At 36.6% G+C, this 27863-nt stretch overlaps 1 protein-coding gene across 1 annotated transcript in view; it reads left to right on the top strand.

Moving 5' to 3' along the window:
- RAPGEF2 (Rap guanine nucleotide exchange factor (GEF) 2) overlaps positions 1-27863 on the top strand; it is a 134053-nt gene that overhangs the window by 90806 nt on the left and 15384 nt on the right. The window contains exons 7-20 of the mRNA XM_009325162.1: positions 3717-3894; positions 5680-5816; positions 6384-6542; positions 8242-8394; positions 8760-8924; positions 11936-12043; positions 12136-12339; positions 12433-12541; positions 14755-15001; positions 19520-19677; positions 24301-24541; positions 24822-25205; positions 26827-27038; positions 27124-27247. Coding sequence (XP_009323437.1) covers positions 3717-3894; positions 5680-5816; positions 6384-6542; positions 8242-8394; positions 8760-8924; positions 11936-12043; positions 12136-12339; positions 12433-12541; positions 14755-15001; positions 19520-19677; positions 24301-24541; positions 24822-25205; positions 26827-27038; positions 27124-27247 — 2579 coding nt within the window. The remainder of the gene's footprint in view (positions 1-3716; positions 3895-5679; positions 5817-6383; positions 6543-8241; positions 8395-8759; positions 8925-11935; positions 12044-12135; positions 12340-12432; positions 12542-14754; positions 15002-19519; positions 19678-24300; positions 24542-24821; positions 25206-26826; positions 27039-27123; positions 27248-27863) is intronic.

Here is a 27863-nt window from a genome sequence, read left to right as displayed (position 1 = left end):
GATACCCAAAAATTGGTTGGAGAAGGAAACCAGACAGTAAAGGTGGTCATCTTCTTTATCTGTTCATGTAGTCCATCACCTCTCTCATTATGTCCATGTTCATGATGGCTCCAAAAAATGAAAGACCAGTAGAGTTGGGCTTGATCAGTTTCCTCTCATACCAGTCTAGAGAGACCAACAAGGTCTTCCATTTCCCTAGTCTGCCCAGTTTGATCTAAGGGGAGTGAATGATAGGGGCTTTTTTTTTTTTCCCTTCCTAGAATCAGTCAGGGAGCCAAAGGCTAAATGAGAAAACTTACACAAGGCTCCTTTGCTTTCCATCTTTTCCTAGTTATTTCATGGTATTTGTTTAATTAGCTGTTATTACTCAAATCTAGAAGTGACTTTGGTCTTGGAGATCCTTAGCAGTTGGAATAACCTTTTTTGTATTACTACAATATTAACCTTTATAGACACTGCTTAAAATTGAACAGGTCTCCTTAGGTACCAAATGTGAAATAACTCTTCACCTCAGGCTTGAAAATGTCTGTCTTAAGCCTCTTAAGACTTTCTTGTTGGTCATGTGACAAAATATTAGGCTATCATTGTGTGATTCCTTTGAAGCTTCAGCACAATTTTCATGCCATCTTCCCAACTGTGAAGAAAATTTTCATTGCAACTGATGTTCAGACTTTGGAGAGACATTGTTTTGTACTTTAAGCTGCAACTATAATTTTTCTTACATGCAGTCTCTTTAGATTTATTTAAGTGAAGCTAATTTCTCTTATTACCCAAGAAACAAAGGACAACATGCGCCTATGAAAGCACTGATTTCTGAGGTGTATTTCATCCTTGATTAAATGCCCTGGGAAGCTCGAAGCCTCATGATTGACTGTAGTACAAATTCTGTAGGGTATTCATCTTGTGTTCTGGATTTTCTACTGCTGAGTTTTATAAGGACACCTCTCTCCTCAAAGCAGCTAATCAAGGTTTTCCCTTTAGTCTTACACAAATGCATGGCTATTGCTTCATAACTAAGGATTCCTGTGTGGACACGCTTGATTTTTCTAACACATGAGGGAGTACAAAAATACTCGAAGTAGGTGGGTTCTGAAGTTTAATGTGTCAGCAAGAGGACCTTGAATCTTTAATGTCATACGTGATGCTACTGAGCCTAAAGAAACTATTTGCAGTGTTTTTTTAGATAAATTGGTGTGTGCTTTTAACATGAAGACAGATCCAGTTATTCTTAATAATGTAACAAAACTCATGCAAAACTTTTTGCATGTATAAACAGAAGGAGTCCTCGTGGGATGAGTTATTTGATTCTTTACTACTACGAATGCATATTGCCTGTGTGGAAAGGCTACACTTGTGTTCCTTTGCTAACTTCTGCATAATCATAATGTTTTCAGAAAGTTGCTTGAAAAAATGTTTGGGTTTTTTTGCAAAAGATAAGGTTTATTTTTAAAGGTGTCCTAAGTTAAATTAATAAATTTTCTTACTACTCTGTAGATTGTTGCATTCAATTCTGAGCTTCTTTATTGCAGTGATTTGTATTTTTTGATAACTAGTAAGTTAGAAATAGTTGCTTTATCATTCAGGTTTCTACCAATAACTTCAGTTGTTAAAAAGATGTAATTAGCTCTGTAAAAAGTGATCATCTTTGGGAAATGCTTGTAGCCTTTAGTAGTATTTTTGAAGTATATTCTGAATACAAAGTTGCATTTAATTTCAGTGTGAGAATTTTTTTAAATAGCATCAACTTTTCTTGATAACAGAGCTTCAACTTCTGTCCGGTTTTGTTTCATCATTTTAAGACAGTCAGATAACTTGTCTTTTAATAATCAGATTTTGTACCATATGTGGAATTTTCTCATGTATGTTAGCATTGTGTGACTAAATTTAGTTCTGCATTCATTTTACTAACGTGCTTTTGAGAGAGCTTAATCTGGGCAGGTAGGAGGGGCACTTGCTAGTAATGGGAAGGTTTGCAAAATTGACTGAATTAGTGAGTCCCACTGTCACTGGAATTGTCACTGTTGGAGACTTCTGATCCTGACAGATTGGTGTCATAAGCTGTGTGTCTACTGACTCATCGTGACTAATTTTTCCACCAGTCACTTTTGATGAAGGCTATTTTGTAAGAGGAGTTAGAGCAACTGTTTCAAATATATCATAGGGAACATGCATGTTAAGCACAGTAAGACTGCAAATGAAAATACTATCAGTGCTATCATTTTTGTGATTTGTTTCTATGCCAGTATAACATCCTGCTTGAGAAACACTCAGCATTTTTTCTTTAAAAAAAAAAAACAAAACAAAACCAAACCAACCAAAACCCACAATGTGAGAATAACTTGAATATTGTGTAGGTGCTGCTATCATGCTTTTTATATTAACAAGACCCTGTTACAAAGCTTGTGTTGTGCTGTAGGACAGAAGCATTTAAGAATCACACTAGCTGCCCTGATCCATCTCTGTCATATGCTACCATTCATAAGGTGGCTGTGTACAATGGCATTAAAGTAACAGATGTCAGCCGCAGCTAGTGAGGCAGGAATAGGGAAGATGATTCTACGAAAATACCAATGTAATTTGTCTTACCTTCCCTGTGCTTGGAGGGTGACCTAGTTTTGGGTGGGGTTTTTCTACCAGTGTGAGAGACAGATCAACAAAACAGGCTTTAGTAGCTGTGTTTGTCCCATGTAGTATTTTTAAAGTAGACATGAATACATTGTGTGCTTCCAGAAACCATCCCTATAAGGCATGTGAAACTTGATTTGTCAAGCCATGGCTTCGAACTTGCTCATTAGAAGCTTGCATTTCCTTAAAAATTGTCGTAGCTGAGCCTTGGCAGCTGCCGTGGTATTAAATCGGGTTCTAAGAAAAAGCGGCTTTATCAGCTGTGACAGACAAATGTTTGTGGGATTTATTAAGTGTTTGGTCTTAAAACTGAATCATTAAAATGTATGTACCTTTAGGTGCTATACTAATGACCACAGGCTATATATGGACTATGTTTTACTTCATTTTAATACAATTTAATGGAGGTTAAGTTTGGCAGACATTCTGTGTAGTCCATCTGTGGTGTTTAAGCAGTGACTTTGCATTTTTTCTGCATCTGTAAATTCTTATATTGTTTATCAGCAAATGAAAGCCATATTTAACTATGTTCAACTGGAATTGGAGGGGGGAAAAAAAAAAGCAAAAAACCAACCAGCCAGTCCTAGGTTACTGGGAGATAGCAAAATTCCTGTAGCGTTTTGATGCTGTACTTATTTCCCCAAACAGTCTACTTAAAATTACATTGCATTCCTAAGTGTCTGAAGATGTAAAGTTGGGGCAGGAATGGAAACAAACTGTTTTAAATGAACTGTTTATTTAAAAAAATATATATATTCAGCTAATATTCCAAGAAATTGTTCCTTGAAACATAACTGCCTTCAATTCCCCCAAGACCTACTGATTAAATAATGTATATCGAATCCCGTTTGTGTGGCTGGTTGAAACAAGTGTTAAAAGCCCTGTTTAAACAATGGTTTTGGGTTGATTAATGGTTAGTTGTTTTCAAAAGATATGTAAAGAAAAAAGCAATATAAAAGATATTGAATGAATTTGATCTGTCAGGTGATAGAATTCATTTCTGTATGTTTAACTAGAAAACTGTAGCAGTGAAGAACACATTTGAACCTGGGTTTGTTTTGGTTTTTTAAATTGTTTATATATGAATTTAGGCTACAGAAAGTGAGGCTGGTGACATGGATCTCAGTGGGTTGCCAGAGACAGCAGTGGATTCTGAGGATGATGATGATGAAGAAGACATTGAAAGGGCATCGGATCCTTTGATGAGTAGGGATATTGTTAGAGACTGCTTGGAGAAAGACCCAATAGACAGGACAGATGATGACATTGGTAAGTATTGCAATGTAGTCAAATACTGTCAAACTTGTTCTGCTTCACCAAAAAAAATAATTACTTTTTGAGTTTGAGGTTTTATTTTAATCATTGGCTTTTGTAGTTGGTAAGTTTAGTGTTTATTCTGTAAGGTGATTAATAAATGCTGTAAATTCAGACAGTGAATGAATACAGCTGAAGAAGAAGAAAACACACATGATATGGGTGAAAACTATTAGCTGCTGGCCCTTTAGATCTCAAGCTTCAACTTCTAATTGATATCAGAACAGGTTTATGAAGTAAACTGGAAAACAGCTAGAACCTTGGCAAAGTCAACATTAATGCCAATGTTGGATGCTTATCACATTAAATTTTTTAATTGTAAGTTGTGATGTGTCTGTTTTTAACCACAGATATACATTTGTGTTAAACATTGGAGCTGTTAAGACCTTTACGTACATGTGCACCTAATCAAACGAATTTGCTATGTTAACGTATAGGCCAATACATTGAAGAGCAAAAGCAAAGCAGAACTAGAATTCAAATTCTTACAATTTCTAATCTAATCTGTTTCACTGGCTGAGTTTTAACTTTTTTGTTTTGTCAAAGTATGACTAAATGATGATTAAGGTTGATTATCAGATGATTAAGGGACTGAAGCATCTCTTATATGAGGAAGGTCTAAGAGAACTGGGACAGCTCAGCCTGGAGAAGAGAAGGCTCAGGGGGATCTCATCAATGTGTACAAATATCTGGAGCAAGGGTGTAAAGAAAACAGAGCCAGGCTCTTCTCAGTGGTGCCCAGTGACAGGACCAGAGGCAACGGGCACAAACTGAACACAGGCGGCTATGTCTCTGACCAGGAAACACTTTTTTTTTTTTTATTGTGAGGGTGACCGAGCACTGCGCAGGTTGCCCAGGGAGGTGGTAGAGAGGTCTCCCTTCTTGGAGATATTCAGAAGCCATCTGGACATGGTCCTGGGCAATTGGCTGTATGTGGCCCTGCTTGAGCAGGAGGGTTTGACCAGATGACCTCCAGAGGTCCCTTCCAGCCTCAATCATTCAGTGATTCTGAGTGAATAAAAATTTAGGAAAAAGATGGGGTCCTATTGACTACTTTCAGAAGTTTTTTTTAGATGAAAACGAATGCAAAAATGTCTAGCATTTAGGGCATATAATCCCTCAGCAGGACTACCAAGAAAAATTGAGCTCTGTAGTTATGAACAGTGTAAAAAGTGAAAATATGGGAGAAGTTCACAGCTGAGTACAAGTGCAGCTCTAGTGCATGCAGAAGACAGAGCAGCAGTAGTCACCTTTAAGACAGTAATCCTGTTCTCTCTGGAACTTTGTGAATGCGCCAGATGACGATCGTGTACTATTTACTGTTAGGTCTAGCCTAGGAAGGGATGGCTTTACCAATGAACTTGCTCAGTTTTGTGAAATTTCTCTTCTTAATGTCCTGCTGTGTTTTATATAGGCCTATCGTAGTCTTCATGGACTTATTGCCCTGGCTGGCTGGAGTATTACAATTTCATTGGTTGTATTCAGAGCTCTTGTTACATTACAATTCTTCCATTATACTGACTTTTACTTTGCAGGGCTTCTATTGATGATATGATCAGCCAGTCTGTGTCTACAAAATACCCAGTAATTACAACAGGCCACTGTACATGATTTATTAGTATACAGAAATGATTGTGCAGTATTTTAGCTTAAGTAGCCTCGGGCATCTTGCTGAAGAACTGCCTTTGCTGTGCTTTGTTGTTTTGACATGCACGACTCAGTAGGCTTTTTCTCCTTCAGAACAACTACTGGAATTCATGCATCAATTGCCTGCTTTTGCCAACATGACAATGTCAGTGAGGAGAGAGCTCTGTGCTGTAATGGTGTTTGCAGTTGTGGAGAGAGCAGGAACTATTGTACTAAACGATGGGGAAGAGGTCAGTAGAAATTACTTTGGACTTTCCTATTATACCAGACATCCCAGATTCCACAGGCTTAGAGGTCCTCTTTCATTGTTTAAAAATTAAAAAAAAAAAAAAAAAAGGTAACATTGATCAGGTAAATTATGCCTCTTTTTGTTTTGCATTAGTTTGAAAGCTTTTGTTTAAGCACTCGCACAACATTTCTTATACAATAAAAGTATAAGAAAATACTCTTCATAATGTACAAAATGCTTCCTGCTTATTGGACCTGATTTTGGGAGTTTATTTCAGTGTTTAAGTGGTGTTTTAAAACCACCTTTTTGTTTTTCTTTTTTTTTTCCTTTTTTAAACTTTTTTTACAGTCTTACATAAACTCTTAACATCATAGTTAAACATAGGATTCCTGTTTTCTTGAGTTGGAAATAGCTGCATATTTAAAGTAAACTAGCTTATAAATGTTTTTAATAAGTGCTAAAAAATAACTTTTCCTTTGGAAAAATGGTAAGGGTTGTATCTATATAGTATGATATTACAATGTTAAGTGATTCAGTCTTCATGTATCCTGCAACATTTGATTTGTAGCTGGATTCCTGGTCAGTCATTTTGAATGGCTCTGTGGAGGTGACATACCCTGATGGAAGAACAGAGATACTCTGCATGGGCAACAGTTTTGGTGTTTCCCCTACCATGGAAAAGGAATATATGAAAGGAGTGATGAGAACCAAAGTGGATGACTGCCAGGTAGTGTGTCAGACTGTAATACAGGCAAAATCACGTACATATAGGCATAATACAACCCAATAGCCAGGCACAGTTGTATTTTAAACTGAATATATGTAAAATCTCCAGCGTGTAACCCTGTACAATAGTTGGGAAATATGGCTCCTGCATACCCACAGTCTGGGAAATTGAATTCTCTTCATCATTTTGGATTAAGAGGTTTGTTTACATGCTTTTTCCAGAACTTGAGGTCCAGCAGCCTGGACCTTGCATATATCTATTGCTTCAAGCTTTCCCTTAGAATCTCAAGGTCTGTTAGCTATTACAGGCTCTTTTACTTCTACAGGCAATAGCCATTCTTCCTTACTCAACTCAGCTACTGAATCTTAAAGTAATACAAGCTCTCTGTCCCACGGTTTGAGTAGAAAATCTAGTTTCAGCCAATCTGGCTTTTCAAGGAAAATACCTTGATGTTTGCTGTAACACAAATAGTTAGATTTAAGGAACGCTTCTCGTAGCATAAAACTACTAGCCTGATCTGGATATGCGGTTGCTATTTACTTATTCCCATCCAGAAGGTAATAGCCAAACCCTGGGTGAATTAAGCATTTTGTTTGGTCCTGATGGCTAACTAGCTTCCAGTAGATGCCATTGAAAATGGGTGTAAATGTTTAATTTAGTCAGCTGGTTTAGTTTGCCCATCTAACTTCCAAAAAGTGCATAAATGGTATGTTTTGCATGGATAATGTTTTGCAACAAATTAAAACTGTGGGAGTTCTGGTTCAGCTACTACTAGCTGCTGGAAATAGAAAAGGTACGTAAATGAATTATGAAGAATGCAGGAGAAAATTTTATCTCTGTGAATCTCATGCCTTTGTCCTACGTACGTACATGATCATTTATCAAGTTTTCAATCAGAATAAACACTATCATTTCCTTTCAGTTAAATACCCAAGTTCATGTAAGATGTGAGTATTTGCCCCAAAAAAGAGACAAAGGTATAAAACTTTTAACAAGTTATAGAAGACAATTCATAGTGTATACAGTATTTTTTTCCTTAGTTGTAGTGGGTGGTCTTAATTATGTTTGCATAGTGTAGGTGCTAGGAATATTCTTCAGACATTTATTCTTGCACTTATTCTTGGCTGAGCAGATGACTGTAGAAAATGCTTTTTCCTGATGTATGCTTTAATCCAGAAGTAATTTGTTTCTGTGTGCCCGCACTCATGTAATTGAATAAATTTACATGAGTAAAAGTTAGTTTGCTTAAAGATTGACTTTATTAATAATAGCTATAAAAAATGAATATTATTTACAGTAGCAGTAGGCACAAAACCCAAAAGCTAGGTTTTCCCTTCAATGTCTTAACCCTTCTAAATACCACACAAAAGCTTGCATGGGAGAAAAAATACCAGCTAGGATACTGAGCTTCATCTCCAGCAGAGGGGAGGTCAAAGCAGCTAAACAAAAATGGCTGATAATGCTAAATCATTTTGCTCTGATGAATCTTGGTCTGCTCTAACTGCAAGATTGTAATGTAAGTACTGTGCTTGTGTATTCATCTGCTTACTACAGCTGAAATGCTGGGAAGAGAAAGTTGGCTCACTGCAGGTTGAGAAACTACTTTATCTTTTCTATTAATAGAGTACTTGCATCTTAAGTCTAAATGCTTTTCTGAAGATTTTACCTTTTAATACTGGTGCGCAATGATTCTTTCCAGTTTGTTTGTATAGCCCAGCAAGATTATTGCCGCATCCTCAATCAAGTGGAAAAGAACATGCAGAAGGTAGAAGAGGAAGGGGAGATTGTGATGGTGAAGGAGCACAGGGAGCTTGATCGCACTGGAACAAGAAAAGGTCACATTGTCATCAAGGTAAAAGCAAAAGAGGGAGTGTCTTGCAAAAGTCTGTGTTCTATAAACTTTTAACTTGGCAAGTTAGGTCCAGGATTAGTTGAGATATATATTATAAAAATAGATATTTGAAAATAGACAGTTAATACTTCTAGTTTTTCTCTTTATAATTCTGCACATGGATAAGTAGGTGATTTCTGTGGAAATTAATTACATAATTTTTTTACATTTCTTATTACAATGATTAAGCTGTTATGGTCGCTTAGCTCATCAGTCAATAGATGCCAGTATTCTTTCTAGTGTAATGAGTCTTCAGTATGTTACAAGAAAACAAATTTGCATTTATTGAAAATCTGTTTTAATAACTAAGATTAATTTTTTTATAGGGAACAGCTGAAAGGTTAACAATGCATTTGGTAGAAGAGCACTCTGTGGTAGACCCAACATTTATAGAAGACTTCCTCTTGACGTATCGGACCTTTCTTTCCAGCCCAATGGAAGTGGGCAAGAAGTTGTTGGAGTGGTTCAATGACCCCAGCCTCAGGGATAAGGTTAAAATTCCCTGAATTACATACCTGTTACCATTTGCATTGAAATATAAGCTATTAAGAATAAAATATGTTTTAGAGAGAATAACTAAACTGAATAAGACACAAATAGCTGGTGACATATTTTAATGGCAGAATATATGGATAAAACTAAGAAAATATTTTTCCTTCATTTATTGGATTTTATTTAAGTATTAATGTGCTCAGGCAAGGTAAATTAGCCATGTTTTACCTTGCTGTGTTTTTACAGCATAACTTAGTTGCTTGCAAGCATAGGGAAAGCTTTTTTCCAATAATCAGTATTTTTATTTAATAGAATTCAATAGAATTCTAGCGTCTTGAAATTTGAGCATATAACTAAGGTTTGTGTTTTCCATACATAATACTAGTTAACACAACTTGGCAACATTTTGTCATAATTTATTTTTATATAAAGAGACTAGAAAATATAGCCATTGTTAAGAATCTGTTGAGCCTTACACAGCATTAAAAAAAAACCTGAACCCAAACACAAAGCAATCAAACGTCCTCTTCCCTAAACAAAACTGCCACGATGGAAGAATAAGGCCCTGTATATCCAGTTTTGGCACACTGTCTATTGAGGCTATACTGTGCTTCACACTGTAATGCTTTATTTTCACTTGTATACAACTTTCTCATATGTCAAAAAGCTATGTCAAAAATTTCCAGATTTTTTTGCAAATTTGAAACCAAGGGAATTGTATCAATAAGGTTAGAGAGAAATTAGGTTTTCAACTTTTATTTAAATCTGGGTATTTCTTCTAGAAATGCTATTATATCTGTGCCTTGGAGGAAGGATCTGACATTTAGCAGAGAGGATAGGCTTTGCAGCTACTATTGCTTAGCATAGGCTTGTTAGAGCTTCAGAGCTGTAATGTTGGAGTTCATCTTTAAACTTTTTTTTCTTGTCCTCCAATGGATAATCCCCTCAGCCTCTGTAAAAGCATGAGCCAGCACAGTTGCTGGTATCGGGTCTAAAAACAGAGCAGCTCTTTGTTCTGCCGTATATTCAATAACCAACCCTTTCTGACATCCAGTAGCAGTGACAGAAGGCAAGAGTCAGAGAACAGCTTGGGACAAGTGGAGATAAGCAAGTGGGGAGCAAGGAATCTGGAATATTTTGGCTGTTTTGTATTAGGGGCTGATAGGCAATGAGGAGAGGGAAAGGGGTGAGTAGAACTTCCTGCGGATGGTCAGTACTCAGTAGTAATCAGACCGGGACATTTGAGATCCAACCGCACTGATGACTTTGCCCAGCAGCAAGGTACTTGACTTTACAGCTTTAATCCTCTTTTAATACTGTTCCTGGTTCTGACACAAGTAATGGCATTCCTCTGGAAGTCACCGTTCAACCCTTTCCAGCGCAGTGTTGTTTTGGGTGTACATTAGTAAGTCCCAAATTTGAAAGCAGCATTGATATTGAAGCTATCACTGCAGTGATTTAAAATACATTACGTGGTATGGCTTGCAACTTCCCAGCCAATTTTTAAAATCTGCAATTAGCCTAAACTTAACCAGACATTGTCTGGATCTTCCAATGTCATCCACATTAATGAAAAACACCATAGATGTTTAACAGAAAGGAAGTTCATCTTCAATTTCGAAGGTGGAAAAATCTCAAATATGTCAGAAATGCTCCCCCTAGCCTACATCCCTGTGGCTGGGAGCTGCAGCACGTAGTGCTGTGCAGTTGCCTCCTGTTAGAAATCTGAACTCTCGAGGAGTTCTGAAGTACTTGATTAGTTTGGTCATTAATTTCGGCAATTCTTCTGAATTCACTTGCTTTTCTGAGGTAAAAGGCAAACTACTTGGAAACTGTATACGAGGGTGGCAGGGTTTGGTTTTGGATGCCTGGTGTCAGACCTTTAGCATAAGAGGCTGCAGAGGTTTCGATTTTGTGCAGATGCAAAGAATGGACAGGGGTTAGCTTTAGCTGATTAAAATTTGTATGAGATTTTGTTCTTAAGCTCTAGTTTTTGAAACGTTTAGAGGTTTTCCCCTACTAACTTACTTTCCCAGCATAACCAAAGAAATGCAGCTGTATTTTTAGAGATAACTTCGGCACAACTGTTTTGGATTCAGGAGCTTTTTAAAAATAGCATGAATCAATATTAATTGAAGACATCAAAACTCTCTTACTTTGTCAGGACAAGTGCTGCTGATGTTCCAGGTCAAATCGGATCCTAAGATAAAATTTTATAGTGGAAGCATATAGTTTTAAAAAATGCAGCTCGCTCTTTGTGGCTTTACCTTCAAAAATATTAGTTGATAGTATTCCTTTAGAGTTTTTTCCTAACAAACTGTAAAATACCAGCTAAGATCCTTCTGAACTTGATAATCATAGTTGCCTGGGGGGAGTAGGGGTGGAGAGAAAGGAGGAGTAGTAAACTGAAAGATTGACTCTAAGGAAAAGAATTACATGTATTCTCTGTTGAAACCTCTTTCCTGCTTCTCACAATAGCTCCTTTTTCCTGCCTTTCTGAACATACAATAGCTCTTTTAGACAGGTAAATGCCTAATGAAGTTAATGGTGGCTTATCTAAAGATTAGTGAGATTCAAGAACCAATATAAAGCAGTATCGGAAGCTTTATGATCATATGCTTGAAGAATTAAGCAGATTTGGAAATGTACATGAACAGGAAATTGTTGTTATAAGTCAGAAATGGATCTAACTCGTTGCTTTGTACCTGTGTGCTCTATTCCTTAATCAAATTTGATACAGCCAGTGTTAATTTTCTAACTCATAGTATTCTTTATGAAATACAACATACAATTGCCTATACAAGTGAAAGCAATTTTAATACTTAATTCGTTCTATCCTCCTGGTAAATGATTGCATATTAGTAAAGTTAGGTTTGGGTGTATATATATAATATTTAGGATTTCAATGGAAATTTACAGGGGCTTTAAGGAGCAGTATTTTTAAAGGACTTAGCACTAGTGCTGTTCTGGGTATTCCTGGAAAATATTTATATTATTGATTAATTCTCAGGTTACACGGGTAGTATTGTTGTGGGTGAACAATCACTTCAATGATTTTGAAGGAGATCCTGCTATGACTCGATTTCTGGAAGAATTTGAGAACAATTTGGAGAGGGAGGTAAGAGTGAGGGTTTTTTTTCTGACAATTTGGGATGGCAGGGAGTAGCCAGGCTATTGTTATGTATAACTCATTATGCTTTTCTCTTGCAGAAAATGGGTGGACATTTGAGGCTGTTAAATATTGCTTGTGCTGCTAAAGCGAAACGAAGATTGATAACCTTAACAAAGCCATCTCGAGAAGCCCCTTTGCCTTTTATCTTGCTGGGAGGGTCAGAAAAGGGATTTGGAATCTTTGTTGACAGTGTAGATTTTGGTAGCAAAGCTACAGAAGCAGGCTTGAAACGTGGAGACCAGGTATGTAATTTTAAAATGTCCGCCCCCCCACCCCTTTTTTTGTTCCCTTTCTCTTTGCTAAATAAAAATGACACTACCTGTTTGTGTTTTTAGATACTGGAAGTGAATGGTCAAAACTTTGAAAACATTCAGCTGTCAAAAGCCATGGAAATCCTTAGAAATAACACTCATCTGTCTATCACTGTGAAAACCAATTTATTTGGTAAGTTTGTGTGCACTTTTTGTTCTAATTTCTGTTCTCATTTAGATGGAGTCTTTTTTTTTTTTAATAGTTTAAAATAGTTTTGTTTGAAACACTTGCATACTGGGGAGAATAGAAAAAGGAACCTTGCAGGACCTAAAATACCCAAGTTCATAATTGCAGAGAAATATTTATGAATAGGGTCTTATATGAAGTGACTTCACTCTCACAAGTGCATGTTTCTGGGTTAAGAGGAACTATTACGACCATTTAGCTTGACGTTATAAAACGTGTTTGTACGTGTAACATTTAGTCCTTTCTCAGGAAAGAAGCCTCTCTCGGAATTTCAGTTGATCAGTGATCTTAATCTGTCTGCTGAATTTGCTCACAGTTTTTCAGTCCATGCCTACAATGAGTGCGACAAGATTAATAAAAACTTTCTTGCCAGCTAGGTGAAAACAATCTCGCTACCCTCCAAATCTATTCTCTTCATTTCTCCCTCTAACAAGTACTAAAGCAGTCATGAAGGAGTCTTTAAGCAGTTCAGGATCTCAGCATCATAAGCAATTAATAGTTTGTGCGTTTGTTTGATTTTTACCACTGGATACTTGGATTATTCATATACTTTAGTGATGTGTTCCCCAAGTATCTCTTTCAGGGATCAGGTTCTTCATCACAACTGAGTAGGGCAGAATACTACCACAGGATGTCACTGCACTAACTGATGATTAAATATGCTTAGGTTATCTCCAAAAGTCACTTGTCAAATCTGTTTCCTGGGGATTTTTTTTACTTTGCAGTAAGGATTCTAATATTTCAATTGTTTCTAATAATTAAGGCATTTCTTAATATATCTGTATATGCTTGTTCAGTGGTATGTGCTTTTTTCTCTATGTGTAAGTTCTGTGTAACCATCCTTCACACACTAGGTTTTTGGATCTCATGTGTTGCTTTATTGGTGTGTTTAAGATTAAACCCCATTTCTTCAGAAGTTGTGTTTTTCTAAGTTTTTAATCTTGTTGCTCCATTGCAAATACTGAAATCGCATCACAGTGGAGTCTCAGAACAGTTACTTTCTGTGTATTGCATGCAGTATTTCTTATCAACAAATCCCAAAAGGAGAGGTTCCTTTTTTAACAGCATCTTCTTATCTGTACCTAATCTGTCTCTCCAGCCCCCAGCTCCTATTTGACAGCACAGTTATTGGCTCGGATTACTCTCCTCCACTTTTCTTTGTGTGTGTCTTATTTGAAGCTTTTGAAGTTTCTTGGTGGTTTGTTGTGTACCTCTGGAGTTAAGGATAAATATTAAGGACAAAATTAATGCATAATAGTAAAACCTAGCCACTAATACTCATCTTTAGCTGATTGCCCTTGTTCCCACTTTTTCTACAATTCTTTGGTTTTAATTATCAGTTTTCATTTATTATTACAAATCAACTCAGTTGATTTTTCCATCTATATATGGAGACTTCCTCTCACACTCAGAATATGTGACTTGATCTCCAGATCGGTTTTGTTTGATTTATTTAAATATATCAACATTTTTGTGAAGCTAAAAGTTGCAGTAGAAGAACTAATTCACAAATTCATCAGGTATTTCTGCCTCAGAGATGAGACTCTGCTAGGGAGCTGAGGGAGTCCGAGAGGTTTTTTTGTGTATGTGGCAGATGGATGCAATAGCCCTGTCAAACATGCAAGGTGTCTCAGTAATCTCCTACTTTCTTATATTTTCCTTATGACTTTGTTGCAGTTTCCCCTCTGATCTCTGATTTTTTTTTTTTGATCCTGTTGCTAATAATTTCTTGTCCATCTGAGAGCTTTTGTTGCTGGCTGTTTAAAACCTTCCTTCTCAGTTGTTAGTTTTCCTATCTTATGTTTGTCTAGTGTGCTCTTTTTATGCATGCTACTATTCTGCAGAAGTCTGTGTCCTTAGGTTGAAAAGTCAAAGTCCTTCTGTTGACACCATCCGTGCAAACATGTGGTCATCTAGTGTATTTCTATTCTGAGCTGGGCCAATTTACTGATTTTCTGATTTCATACTACAGAAAATTAATGTCCTTTTTAAAATTTAAAATTTTTTTGAAGTCTTATATCTAAATTCATTTAATACTTGAATTGACAGAATTTCCTAATCAGTTTTTTGTAATGATTAATATTAAACTGATCTGGTGCACAGAGCTTTCTTTTACATTTTTGTTCTTTTTCTTTCCTCCCTTTTCCTATCTTGTGCAGTTTTTAAAGAACTCTTAACACGGTTGTCAGAGGAAAAAAGAAATGGTGCTCCCCACCTGCCTAAAATTGGTGATATTAAAAAGGCGAGTCGTTATTCCATCCCAGACCTTGCTGTTGATGTGGAGCAGGTAATAGGATTAGAAAAAGTAAATAAGAAAAGTAAAGCCAACACAGTTGGGGGAAGAAATAAATTAAAGAAGATACTTGACAAGACTCGAATCAGTATTCTGCCTCAGAAACCATACAAGTGAGTTTTTTAATTTCCTCTTAAATATTTGCTTTGTGTTAAATTTTAGTAATTTCTCATGATACTTATAATTTGTCATGATACCTTTTTTATTTATTAACGCAAACCATGTTTATATCTGAAAAAATATACTAGAAGATACTAGTGTGAATATTTGAGCATAGACTACTAACAATGCAGCTCCTGATATCAATATGGATGTATTTTACTTCTTACAGATAAAGTGATGGCACAAATACTTTTTCATGTAATTTACTGTTTTCTTTTAAGAGGACTGTTAACTGGAAGCATCCCAGGCAATTAATTTCAGAACAACTCTGCAAGCAGGTTTGCTTGCAAGTGGTTGATACGAGCAATGATTTCAATTTATCCACATTCCAGTGGTCTGTAAGAATTTCTGCATACTGCTGTAAGGGAGACTGAGGTTAAAATTTTATCTTGGGTTCTTTGATAGCATTGAGTATTTTTTTAACGAAAGCTAAATGGTATCTGATATCTTTTATTCTATGAACACATTTTAGAAATAGACTTCTGATAAGGATTGTTGGAAACAATAGAAGAATGAGTTTTATAGATTTTTATGGGAATCTGGTTCTTGGCCAAGACAGATGGCATCGGTGGGAAAAATGAATTGTAGAGGGTAGTTGATGTGTAATCAGTGTTTTCTCTTGCATTTTTCTTTACTGTGTCCCATTGAGGAAGAACTCAATTCTATGTAAATTCATGAAAAACACACTTCTGCTGAAAACCTAGGATTTTTTCCTGCTATAACTTAAAAAAAGTTTGTTTAACTAATGCTAGTTATTTCCTACTAAATGAATATTGTTCTGAAACATTATAAATAGAATGTTAGTAATGTAAAGGTTAAATGAATACAAATTATTATATCCAAATAATGGATATTTCTTAAATTGATGCAGATACATTTCAGTAGAGGGGAAAATCTGTAAATCCTCTTTTTATGTTGTTTGTCTTTACAATGTTTTCTTTTATTTCACTGGTCTTGTATGTTTGTTCTTCTGAGCCATGCATACTGTTAGGCGTGATTTTTTGCATAGTTCACCATTGTTTGCAGCTTTTGCATAAAACTTTCTTGTTGGTTTTCTTCTTTTTCTTTGATTCCTTTCATTTTTGCACTTCTTCTGTGCAGGGACCTCTTTGGGTAAGACTCAGAAAAACAGTACACTTGACCTATTTTCTTTTCCTTTTGCTAGCTTTACTTCGTGTGTTATATATAGCAATTTGTCTGCAAAGCCTGGTGACATTCAGTTGTTTGTGTCTGCACCGTTTCTGCAGAGATGTGTAGCTGTAGACTTTCCTGTTTGTGTTTTTCCCCTATTGTGTAGAAACTTCTATCTTGTTCTTCCTAATAATTAATGGTATTGCATATATTAAGGGACTTTACCTATTCTCATGTGGTTTTAAATACCAAAAATCAAGAGGGATGAAAAAGCTGATTTACTCATTAATTAAAGTAGGTATTTAAAGACTTCATGAGTCAGCTAGCTTATGGGGTGAAACTGTCCACCTTTTTTTGAACGAGAATACTGAAGAGATCTCCAGTGCCTCCAGAACGTATCCAGATAAAACCAATCTTTAAACTAGAATGAGGTCACTCTTAGAGGGAGCTTATCTGCTTCGTGAGACCTTAAATCAGTATCAAAGACGAATTAGTTTGAGCAGGAGATAATGCCTTCCTTCAGTCTTGCTTTTTAGTCCAGTAATGTCAAGTAACTTCCGGAACTGAGCAAACAGCACCATTTCCTCCGCATCTACTGGGAAATCTCCTTCTCTGCCAGCTATGAGGCATCTCTTGAAGTGTGCTTCTGGCTACAGCCTCCGCTCAAGCTCTTTTCTTTCTTTATTCTTCTAATCCAGAATGGTTTTGTGGTCTGTAGGCTCAGTTGCTCCAAATAAGGATTTGTGGACTGCCTGGTCCACAGTGCAGCATCCCAGACAAAGAAGCAGCCCCCCTCTCTCCTCTCTCTTTTTGCAGCCCTGCGGTGGGATGAAAAGTATACTGTATTTTGAAGGAAGAAGCATTCAGACAGCTCTGCCATTCCATTATCCCTTCTACCCTGTTTGTCATTCAGCAGGGAAGTTATTTCTTAGTTAATGCTCTCCCCCTGCATGTCAAATGCATACAGAAAGTGATAGAAATGCCTTTCCTTTAAAACCACAATTTCCTTTCACTGGCATAATAAAATATTTTACTTAACAGCAGGAGCAGTTGATCTTCATGGGACCTGGGGTTTTCTAGTGTTGCTATTTGTATCTGAAATTTCTGGCGTTCATTTCTTGTTTACATAAGTTAGAACTCGCTCAGATTCTGAGTTTAAGTTTTAAAAGTAGAGTAAACTGAGTGTAAGGTAAATACTTTCCAATTTAGTATATGAATACTTAGAATCGAGAAGAATTTTAGTAACATTACTTTTATTTTTTTTAAAACCTAACACTTGTCAGTGGATCTACTTTACTGAAGCTGCTTCGGTCATGACGCACAGGATAGGTATAAGATCATATAAAACTGACAAACTGCAAAAGGAATACATAATGCAAGTGAAACTATTAATGTAAGGGGGAGGGTCACCTTGTCTTCATTTGATTTGAATTTAGAGAAAATACTGGTGTTGGCACATTTATGAAATAAACCATATAGCTGTTTAGAACCACCAGAAAGCATTCTGAGGTTTGGGGGCTTTCGGGTTTTTGTTTATTTGGTGTGTTTTGTGTGTGTGTGTGGAGTGGTTCCTATTTGAAAGACAAGACATCGATTGCTAGGAATGCTTTCAGTTGTAGTGAAAGACTTACTTGCTAAGCCTGAGTTGATCGTCACTGCTTGTCACAGTATTTTGTGCTTTATGTGGAAGTACAAAAATACTGATGTTCAGATTAAGCTTAACTTCTGATTAAGAGAGAAACCCAGAACCTTTTTTTTCAGTGGACTTCAGTGTTTCTGTCACTCTCATGGCTTGGGGTTTACACTTTGTAAAGTATTTTGGTAATACAGAGTTATCTTGTTTTTTAAAAACAAAACAAGAAAACCCAAACACATCATACAGAGATACCCCTCCAACCTTTTTCAAGTTGCATTGCCTTCTGAAAAGGAGTTGCTGTGTGCATGTAATTAAAATTGTGTCTTAAATGCCCAGAGATACTGTCCTAGCTTCCCAGAGTACTGTTCAATTCATAGCACTTAAAGAAGTGGTACAAGAGTGTACTGGGTAAAGTAATTCATTGGTAAGCACAAAAGGATGCTTGTGCTGTGACAGCTCAACAGGGATAATTATCAGGCCCTTAATTACTTCTGTTTAGGTTTTCTGAGGATGGATAGAACACCAGACAAAAGCTTAAGTGCCCAAAATTAGGGTAGAAATGGTCGTTTGTGTTGCATCATTTAATTTAGTAGCTTGACTCTTTAGAGTTGCAGCAGTTTGCAATGAAATCTAAGTTCTGGTTTATGCTTTACTTAGATGTGTAGATACAGATTTAGATGTGCTCGGCTTTTAAAAAGGCTTTGCCTATAGTAGCTAAATTTTTAATTATTTTCATTTTCTATAATGGCTGCTATTCAACATTTTACACCCTCAGAGTATTTTATTAACGATTTGCACATATATATATTTATAGAAAAGTTCAATGGCTAGCTCCAACTCTGTCCTGTAGCAGTTGTTCTGCTTCACTTGCTGATTATGAACTCAAAAGCAATATGCAAATAGTACCTACTATAATATGATGATAGCTCTGTCTCTGATGCGTCTAGCACTACTGACCTCCTTTGGGACCCTGCCTTTCACAATTTAATAGACAAAATCCTTCACCTTTATCACAGAGTGCTTCATTTATAGTTGTCAGGCACTTTGGAGGGGATACTGATAGCACCAAAGTCCGGATGCTTACCTTAGCCTTCCAAGTTAGCTGGCATCACTTCGGTCACATTCAGTGAAGAGAAAGTCAGAGAAGATGATACAGGGTTAGGAAAATGGATGGTCTCAATGATCCTCTCTTCTCTGTCTGTTGAAAGATCTTAGATTGCATGGCTACAATATGTCCCGAAGCACAGTTGCAAATCCTATCTGTGATGGGGTGAAAGATCTGTGAAATTCAGGTCTTATGAAACAGCACTGAGGGGACAGCAGTATTAGGCAAAGTTTTGGTGATGGGGTGGTGCAAGAATGATCAGGTGTGTACCACCTTTTGAATAAAGATCTTGGCCACTGTGAGACATCTTCAAAAAAATAACGAGTCTAGCAGCTCCACAGAGCTTAGTGGTGAACATGAGGATCTTCTGGCAGTGTGAACAGGCAGATCTAATCACTTTGAGTGGACGTTTGGGTGCTGTTGACAAAGCTAGACAGCAAGCGCTGTTGTCTGGAGAATTTTAACTTTTAGATAGTGATTACTGTACTAACAATTGAAAGTGTGAAAATGTAGTGACATGGACATCCCTGCATCTCTCTAGTATAGCCCAAACTCTGAATGTCTGTAAGTCCTGATTTTATTTCTTTCTGGATGCAGTGACATTGGAATTGGCCAGTCTCAGGATGACAGCATTGTGGGACTGAGGCAAACAAAGCACATTCCTCCTGCTTTACCTGTCAGCGGAACCCTGTCATCCAGTAATCCTGATCTACTGCAGTCTCATCACCGCATCTTAGACTTCAATACTACTCCAGGTAAGGATCCTTTTTTGTTGTTGTTCTTGACCTTATAATTTCCTTTCATTGATCTCTCTTTTTTTTTTCCCCCCCTGGACTTCCAGAGTCTGAAGATGCATGTGAGTTTTTATTAACTGTGTGCTGTCACCCACAGATTAGCCACATATTAATGCATTAGGATTTATTACATTTGCTCCAATATACTTTACCCGAATGTGTTAGATGTATATTTTTCAAGTATCTTGTATACAGAGTGCCTCTTACTGATTGAATACTCTTGGCCTGTGAAAACTTATTTTGCTTGGTATTTTGTAATTTGCCCTGATAGATCAGTCTTTACAAGACTGCCGTATTTTCAAATAACACAGTAGATCATTAGCTTACAGTAAAGCGAAAGGGCATTGGACTGGGATACAGGACACGCATTTCAGAACAGACTTTTTCTGAACAGACTTAAATAATCTTGTACTACATCTGTAAGGGACAGAGTTTCAAAGTTCCCTGTTAGTCACCCTGCCCTACAGCTGTATGCTGAATTCTTTGTGTATAAAGCGATTTAAAATCCCATTCTGAAATAGATAAAAAATGAACACATTTAGCAGAGAGGAACAAAGCAGGGGGGCGGGTGAGGGAGAAAAAGGGGGAGAATATGAGAAAGTTGAGACCCTTATCTTATGAGAAGGGTTTAGCCAGAGCTTCTGACAGGGTTGGGATTTGGGCTTTTCTCTGGTTGCAGGAAGGTTCTTAGCGGGAAACCTTCTCTGAGTTAAGTATCCAAATCTTTGCTATTAAAACATAGCTGCTGGAGGGGAGGATAAGGTGATGGTACCTGTGCAGACACTTGGTTATTTTAGTCTAATCTTTAGAGTATTTCTCAAAAGTAGAACTGAAAATTCAGTGCCCTCCTAAGCCTGAGGGATTTGAAACCTTACCTCAAGGGATGGTGCTTAAACATCAGCCTACATACTGGCCAAGTTGGTGCAATCATCGCACTCGAAGCTGTGATACTGAGCATCACTTCATCTCAGGTTTTTTAGGGCTAGAGAAGACTACAAGAAGGTAGTGTGATTTTTGTCCCAGTATCTAAGATTGCTCCTGAAAGAGTGGAAAGATGGGTATTTCTTTGTATCTAGTGACTATTGTCCAACACTTGGAAGATATTCTTTATCAATAAGAGCCTAACTTTTCGTCAGCTCTTTATCTATAAATGGGTGAAGATTCCATTCTCCAGCTTGCCATTTACGTAGACCAGACGGTTCTGGGTAATTAATGTGCCCCTAATGCTGAGCAAAGCAACTGGCTAACTTCCAGAGCTGTGGGCATTGCTGTCTCACACAGCTCAAACAAACTCCATTAATTGAGAAGGAAAGCCATTATGGGTCTGAAGATCCTTCAATCACAGATGGAGTTCGCAGAAGTTTAATAAATGAATAATGTTCTACTGTTTGCCTTTTGCTTTGAGGAAAAGAGATAAATAATGATGTAATGTCATTGCTTCAGTGTTATAGCAGCTTTTCCACTATCTTTATAGAAAATGTATTAAGTAATTAGTGCTTTCTCTTTTTTTTTTTCTTTGCTTAAAATTTGCCCAAATGTCCACATACTCAATATTTTTAAAGTAATTCACAGGTATAATTTTTCCCTGTGTGGGAAGGGGGGGAGAGCGGGACTGAAATAAAAAACATATACCTTCAGGGCTTTAGAGATGGTTGCACTGTAGATAGAAGAGTTGAATTATACCTCTATATACTTTAAGACTTGGAAAAAATTAAAGCCTGCAATTTTAATTTCTTTTATTACCTTGGACTAAATTAAAGATGGAGATGGAGGCAGCTTGCAAGAAATTGAATGCACTGGAGAAGAAAGAAAAAAGTGGTAGAACAGCCATCCTTTGAGGCTTTCGGGGGATATCCCTCAGGATAGAAAACAAAACAACGTGCTGTTTTGGAAGGGTAGTCTTTGAGGAGAAAATGAAAACAGCTTGAAATCTGCAAGGAGTCATTTTGATTTCTCTTCTGATTTGCTCAAGCTTTTTCAAATATACTTTTTAAGGTTTATTTTTAAATGTTCAAATAGTCAATAGCACTTTGATTTCTCTTCTCTTGTGCTGTCTTTGCTATTTGATTGGAAGTCAAAATAATATAGTAATGATGAGCTGGCAGTCACTGGTACTCCCCCCCCCCACCCCCACCACACCTCTTCGTGGCTCTTTCTAAGGGACTAGATTCCTATCATATAGCATTGCATTCTTCAGCCTGCCACTCCAGTTTCCTTTTTTGAAAAAGAGTGAAGGGGGGTGATTACAATTCTCTTCAAGTGCTGTTTTATTTAAAAATGATTGTGCTGAATTACTTGCTACCATTGCTATAGCTGTAACCATTTCAATTGCTGGCAAGACTTCTCTGTATTCTGTGTAGTGCTTTTGCTCCCAGCTCTTGTAGGTATGCAGCCTGAGAAATAAGATGGTAAAATACAGTACAAGGGTGATACTTTTCTACTTGCTTTCTCTGCATTTCTTCATATTGAGTTCAGTGATCCAGCAGAGACGGTTATTTTCTCCTTGCAAGAAACACTTGTTTCTTGGGAGTGTTAAGCGAGTTCCCACCTTGGTATTGTTTACAGTAGCTTCCCATCTTCATAGCATTTCTTTGAGTGGCAAGTATTTCTGTAACAGCAAGAGGCAACAAGTTCTAGAGAGCAGTCTGGTTTTTAATAACGCCTCTGAAAGGCTGTGTCTTTGGCATCTGCCTTCCTCAAGATGTCAAAGAATGTAGAAATTATTTCAGGCACTGCTCTGTATCCCCCCCTCAACTAATTGCTGAAGGAAGGCAGGTCAATATAGAGTTGGTGATAAAAGGCAGAATTGGCTTGCCTAGTTATAAGGTATTTGTACATTTGACTCAAGTACTTAGGGCTAAAAACTGGCCTGTACTGATACCTGTTGTGTGTAACTGATGATGCAATCACTCAGTTCTAATGTGTTTCAGTATTAGTGCTTCTCAAGCTGCAAAAATACTACTGTAAGCTTAACAGTTACGGGCTTAGTTGCATGAAATTTGTAAACTAATATATTTAAGCCTAAACAGCCTTTGTGGTATGTAAATCAACTCATATCAGAGAGATTTATCTTAATGCTTTCCAAATGATTATTTTGGAGACATGCAGCAGCAGTGGGAAGACATTAATTTTTGTTCTTTTGTCACAAGATTTCTGTTGCTTGAATAGATCTTTCTGTAGTTACTTGAATACATGTTATGCACGTTCAGGTCTCGTCAAAAAAGATTGTGGTTCTATCAAAGTGAATGTTTTCATGTGGAAGCTGTTTTTCAGTATTTTTTTTTTAATAATCATCATTTTTAGCTGTAGATTCAGAAGGCTCTATATTATTATCTATTTTCTTGTTCGTATGACCTTTATGATCTAAAAGAAAATAATTTTTAAAAAAAACCATATTCATTAAAGAAAGAATAATGACCAGATGTCATGCCACACAAAACTAGAAAAGGTTATTTGTAACAGAGGGAAGAAATTAAATCAGTTGAAAGTACTTTTCAGTTAAAAATACCTTACGTTAAAAATCCAGTGGTGGATAGCTGTACCATTTTAACTTTTTTTTTTAAATAATACAATTATAATAATCAAACTTCAGTTGATTAATGGGTCTAGATTTCAGTACGTTAATAGAAATATATATGGATTTGGTATTTCTATATAGCATATGGATTTGGTATTTCCATATAGCTTATGGAAATACAAAATCCAATATTTGGAGTTAGGCTCGTCATTTTCCAGATTTCCTAAAAACAGCTGCCTTGTAGGTGTTCGCTTTAAGTTTTCTGTCATCAGTCACTTGAAACAATAATATAGTTAGAACTTGAATATTTGTAAAGTGTTTTTTCTATCTCTGGCTGCTGTAGTTCTTAATCACTGAAACATTGGCACAGAGAAATAAAGAGCGAGTTTTCAGTCTGTTACTTACACATTTATTAATATGATTTAAATGTATCAAGGATACAGTATTTTTGATAATTAAGTACTTGGATGCATTAATATTGCTGCAGTTTATTTCTGTAGACATCCATGCTGGCCATTACACATGCATCTTCCTAGCCACTTACACAAAGGGAAGCCATGTACATATATGGCGCTATGGTTAGACTTAGGTAAATGAGTCTATTTTCTTAAAAACATCCTTAGGAAGATTGACACTCCTATCGCCTGATTTGCTTAAACTTCTTATATGTCAGTGTATAGAGTAGTGTTGTTGAGTGTCCTTGATTTTTCTCAGACTTAAATGGAATATACCAGGACTCAACACCTGTGAGAATCAGGCTGCTAATTAGTTTGTCCACACTTTGGAAATGTTAACATATTTTTGTGGCTTGCCCCATTGATAGCCTAACTAACTTCTTTTCCTGGTTGTTAATAGAACTAGTCTTTCATTAAAAAAACCAACCAACCAACAAAAAAAACCCCAAACCCAGCTGTTTTATAAGAAGGAGAGGTGTGAAACGATGATACTGAAGTAAAAACTGATAGCACTAGTAATTAGACTCAATGTAACTGATATTGTTGCTTGTTCTTATACCTTTTTTTTTTCCTTTACTAAATTGCATACCTTGGATGTAATATTTTTTTCAGACTTACCAGATCAAGTTCTGAGGGTTTTCAAGGCGGATCAGCAAAGTCGCTACATCATGATCAGTAAGGACACAACAGCAAAAGAAGTGGTCATCCAGGCTATCAGGGAATTTGCTCTCACTGCAACCCCTGATGCATATTCGCTATGTGAAGTCTCTGTCACACCTGAGGGTGTAATCAAGCAAAGGAGGCTTCCTGATCAGTTATCCAAGCTTGCTGACAGGATACAGCTGAGTGGCAGGTGAGATTGGAGACTGTGAGCTAAAGCTGTCAATGCCAGTTTATTAAGTCAAAATCCTGTTAATAGGAGCATTATTTAATTATTAATGTTCTGTTTCTTTAGAAGAAATAGCTCCTTATGCAACTTCTAATTAATATCCAGGCCTGGTGAAATTCAATTTATTCTACGATTCCAACTGGATCATTATTGTAACTTTCACTAGTATTTGAGTATATTGTGTCTTTGAGTACATATTGAGTATTTGAGTATATAGTGTCTTTTTGAATTTTGTTTTTTACAGGTATTACCTGAAGAACAACATGGAAACAGAAACTCTTTGTTCAGATGAAGATGCTCAAGAGTTACTAAGGGAAAGTCAAATTTCCCTACTACAGCTCAGTACTGTTGAGGTGGCTACCCAACTCTCCATGAGAAACTTTGAGCTATTCCGTAATATTGAACCCACGGAATACATAGATGACTTGTTTAAACTCAAATCAAAAACAGGTTGCACTAATCTAAAAAAGTTTGAAGAGGTGATAAATCAAGAAACATTCTGGGTGGCTTCTGAGATTCTAAGAGAAACCAACCAGCTGAAAAGGATGAAGATCATTAAGCATTTCATTAAGATAGCACTACACTGCAGAGAATGCAAGAACTTCAACTCGATGTTTGCCATCATTAGGTACTGCCCCTTGATAATTTTACTTCTAAGAAAAAGCGAAGTCTTACTTATGTCAGTCTAAAAAAAAATGCATTTAACAGAGTAAACCAATTAATACTGCTAACATCAACACTTGTCAATCCAGTAAGGAGGGCATTTTCCAGTAATCTGAAGTTGACTTCGAAATGTTTGCTGAAATGTTATTTGGAATGCTACTATTTTGTACTTATTGCTCAAGACAGTGAGGCAAGAGTCATTGGTGAACATGGCGTTAGAGAAACTACTGCACTTATTTAAAAACAAAGACCAAAAAAACCAGTAGTTATATGAAGAAAAATTATAACATTGTCAAAAATGAATGGGTTAATTTCCAAAAGGGAGCTCATCATTTTATACATAGTTCCCAATATCTTGAATTCATTGAGCCATGATATGTTGCCTTTAGTTTTCTTTGTATCGGCAGTTTCTTGGATGAAACTCTGATAATAGTCAATAGCAGATGACAATGCCATATAATAAGCTGTAAATAAAGATCTTTTAATAACAATTTAAAAAGTACTGAAAATCTCAGACAGAAAACCTTTCTTAGTTTTGGAATGAAAAGGAGGAGAGGAAACTCTAATGTGTGTGTTTATACACATTTTTTAAAACATCCACATTTCCTGTAGAGTCTCCCAAGTTAGGCAGAAAGAACCTAACAAAAAAAAAAAAAAAAATCCCTAAATATTGTCTCTTATGAAAAAGCTTGAGTAAGTTGCATTAAAATGAGAATTTTATCACTGTCTCTGGCAAAAGCACTTGTCACAATCAACAGATTGAATGTGACACTTTTTCTGAAGATCACTGATTTTGAATACCATTCAATCAAACGTGGCAAGTTCCAAAGTCAAGTATCCATGCTGATAATCAGTCAGCATCTCTGAGACATAAAAATCTTGAGATTTAGCTCAGCTGTTTCAGCTGATCTCAATGAGAAATAAAAGCAGACTGCCTGCTAGCAAAAAACTTGAGTGAAGGAAAGATTCTAGATACCAAACTTTCTCACAAGAAGAAATGAATAGCGAGGCAGGCAATGCCATTAAGGGGAAAAAAAATGGTTTTTGTACCAGCTACAGGTTCAGAATAACCTCAAATATGTAGAGTCTGTTCTAACAATTTGATCTAGACACAAAAAAGTCAGATGGATTATTGCAGCAAGAAGGTGGGTCACTGTGCTGTCACCACCTAAACATTATGTAGGTGGAAGATGGGTTTTTCCTCCAGTCTGGTAAGCTGAAAATAAATGGTGATCCTGAGGTACTCCTAGATTTGAATTTGTTATCAAATTCAGACACTGTTCCAAAGTAATAATAAGTACATACTCTCTATAAGGTTTAATGACTCATCCAAGTGTAACTTTTATCTGTTTATGATTACATCGTGCAGATATCTCCAGTTTTTATAAAAATGGTCTTAATTGTTCTGTAATACATGCTGGCAAAAGGAAGTTTTCACTTTCTGTTACTTTATTGACATTGTTGTGCTACGCTATTCTGGCTATATGCTATTTCTCACATACAAAATGCAACGTGATCTTTTCTAGGATTTTTTGTTTCTTTCTATTGTTCTTGAACTTTTTTGCACCTTTTTTGTTTGTTTCAAGTGGCCTGAATTTGGCACCGGTTGCAAGGCTCCGAACTACTTGGGAAAAGCTTCCAAGCAAGTATGAAAAACTCTTTCAAGATCTACAGGACTTGTTTGATCCATCTAGGAATATGGCAAAATATCGTAATGTCCTTAACAGCCAAAACCTACAGCCCCCCATTATCCCCCTGTTTCCTGTTATCAAAAAAGACCTTACGTTCCTTCATGAAGGTAAAAGCAGAAGTATGTCATCTTTTACACTAAGGAAAACTAACTTTGCTACCTAATAACTGATGTCGTTAATTGTTGATTGTAGGAAATGATTCAAAAGTGGAGGGCTTGGTCAATTTTGAGAAGCTGAGAATGATTGCGAAGGAGATACGCCATGTTGGTCGCATGGCGTCTGTGAACATGGATCCTGCTTTAATGTTTAGAACGAGGTAAGGGTGTTGTATTAGGCAGAGCTTTTCCGAGCTGAGAGGAGGCTAGGTGTCAGCACGAGGTGCTTTTCAAGTGCCCCTTCTTGTATTGGAGCAGTATGAATTTTTTGTTCGTTGTTAACAATTTACCAAAATTATGTGGTGTTCTAAAACTGGAGAAATCATTAAATTTTGTGTTTATCAAAATATATTAAAATGTTTTATATTATTCTTTAGCTGCCAGTTACTTGATAAAAATGAAATTCCATTAATGGGAGGGAGGGGGAGATGCCATCTTGAACACATATGTATTAGTACGTGTGAAATGTTGATGTGTGCCAGCCTTATCATTTTGATTTAGTAGAAGTGGGAATGTATCCGAAACAGTGTCAGCTAGTAGTGTTAGAAGACGTGGAGTGAATGCTCTTTGGCTTCGTGTTAGACCAGCTTATTGCATACTCTTTTTCTTAATTTGAGCTAGAAGAGTTTGTAATACCTGACTGTATGCCCGAGTCAAGGCTCTTTTTAATGTTTGTGGGCTTCCGGAACTGCTTGTCCTGAGGTCTGGTCTTTTTCTTTCTGAGCTTGTGATCTTTCTCTGTCTCTTCTTAAACCCATGCTTTACTCTTCCTGGCTC

Source organism: Pygoscelis adeliae, unplaced genomic scaffold (genome assembly GCF_000699105.1).
Source record: "Pygoscelis adeliae isolate BGI_AS28 unplaced genomic scaffold, ASM69910v1 Scaffold170, whole genome shotgun sequence".
NCBI lineage: Eukaryota > Metazoa > Chordata > Aves > Sphenisciformes > Spheniscidae > Pygoscelis > Pygoscelis adeliae.
The sequence above is the reverse complement of the archived record's forward strand: the minus strand, read 5'-3'. Positions and strand labels throughout refer to the sequence as shown.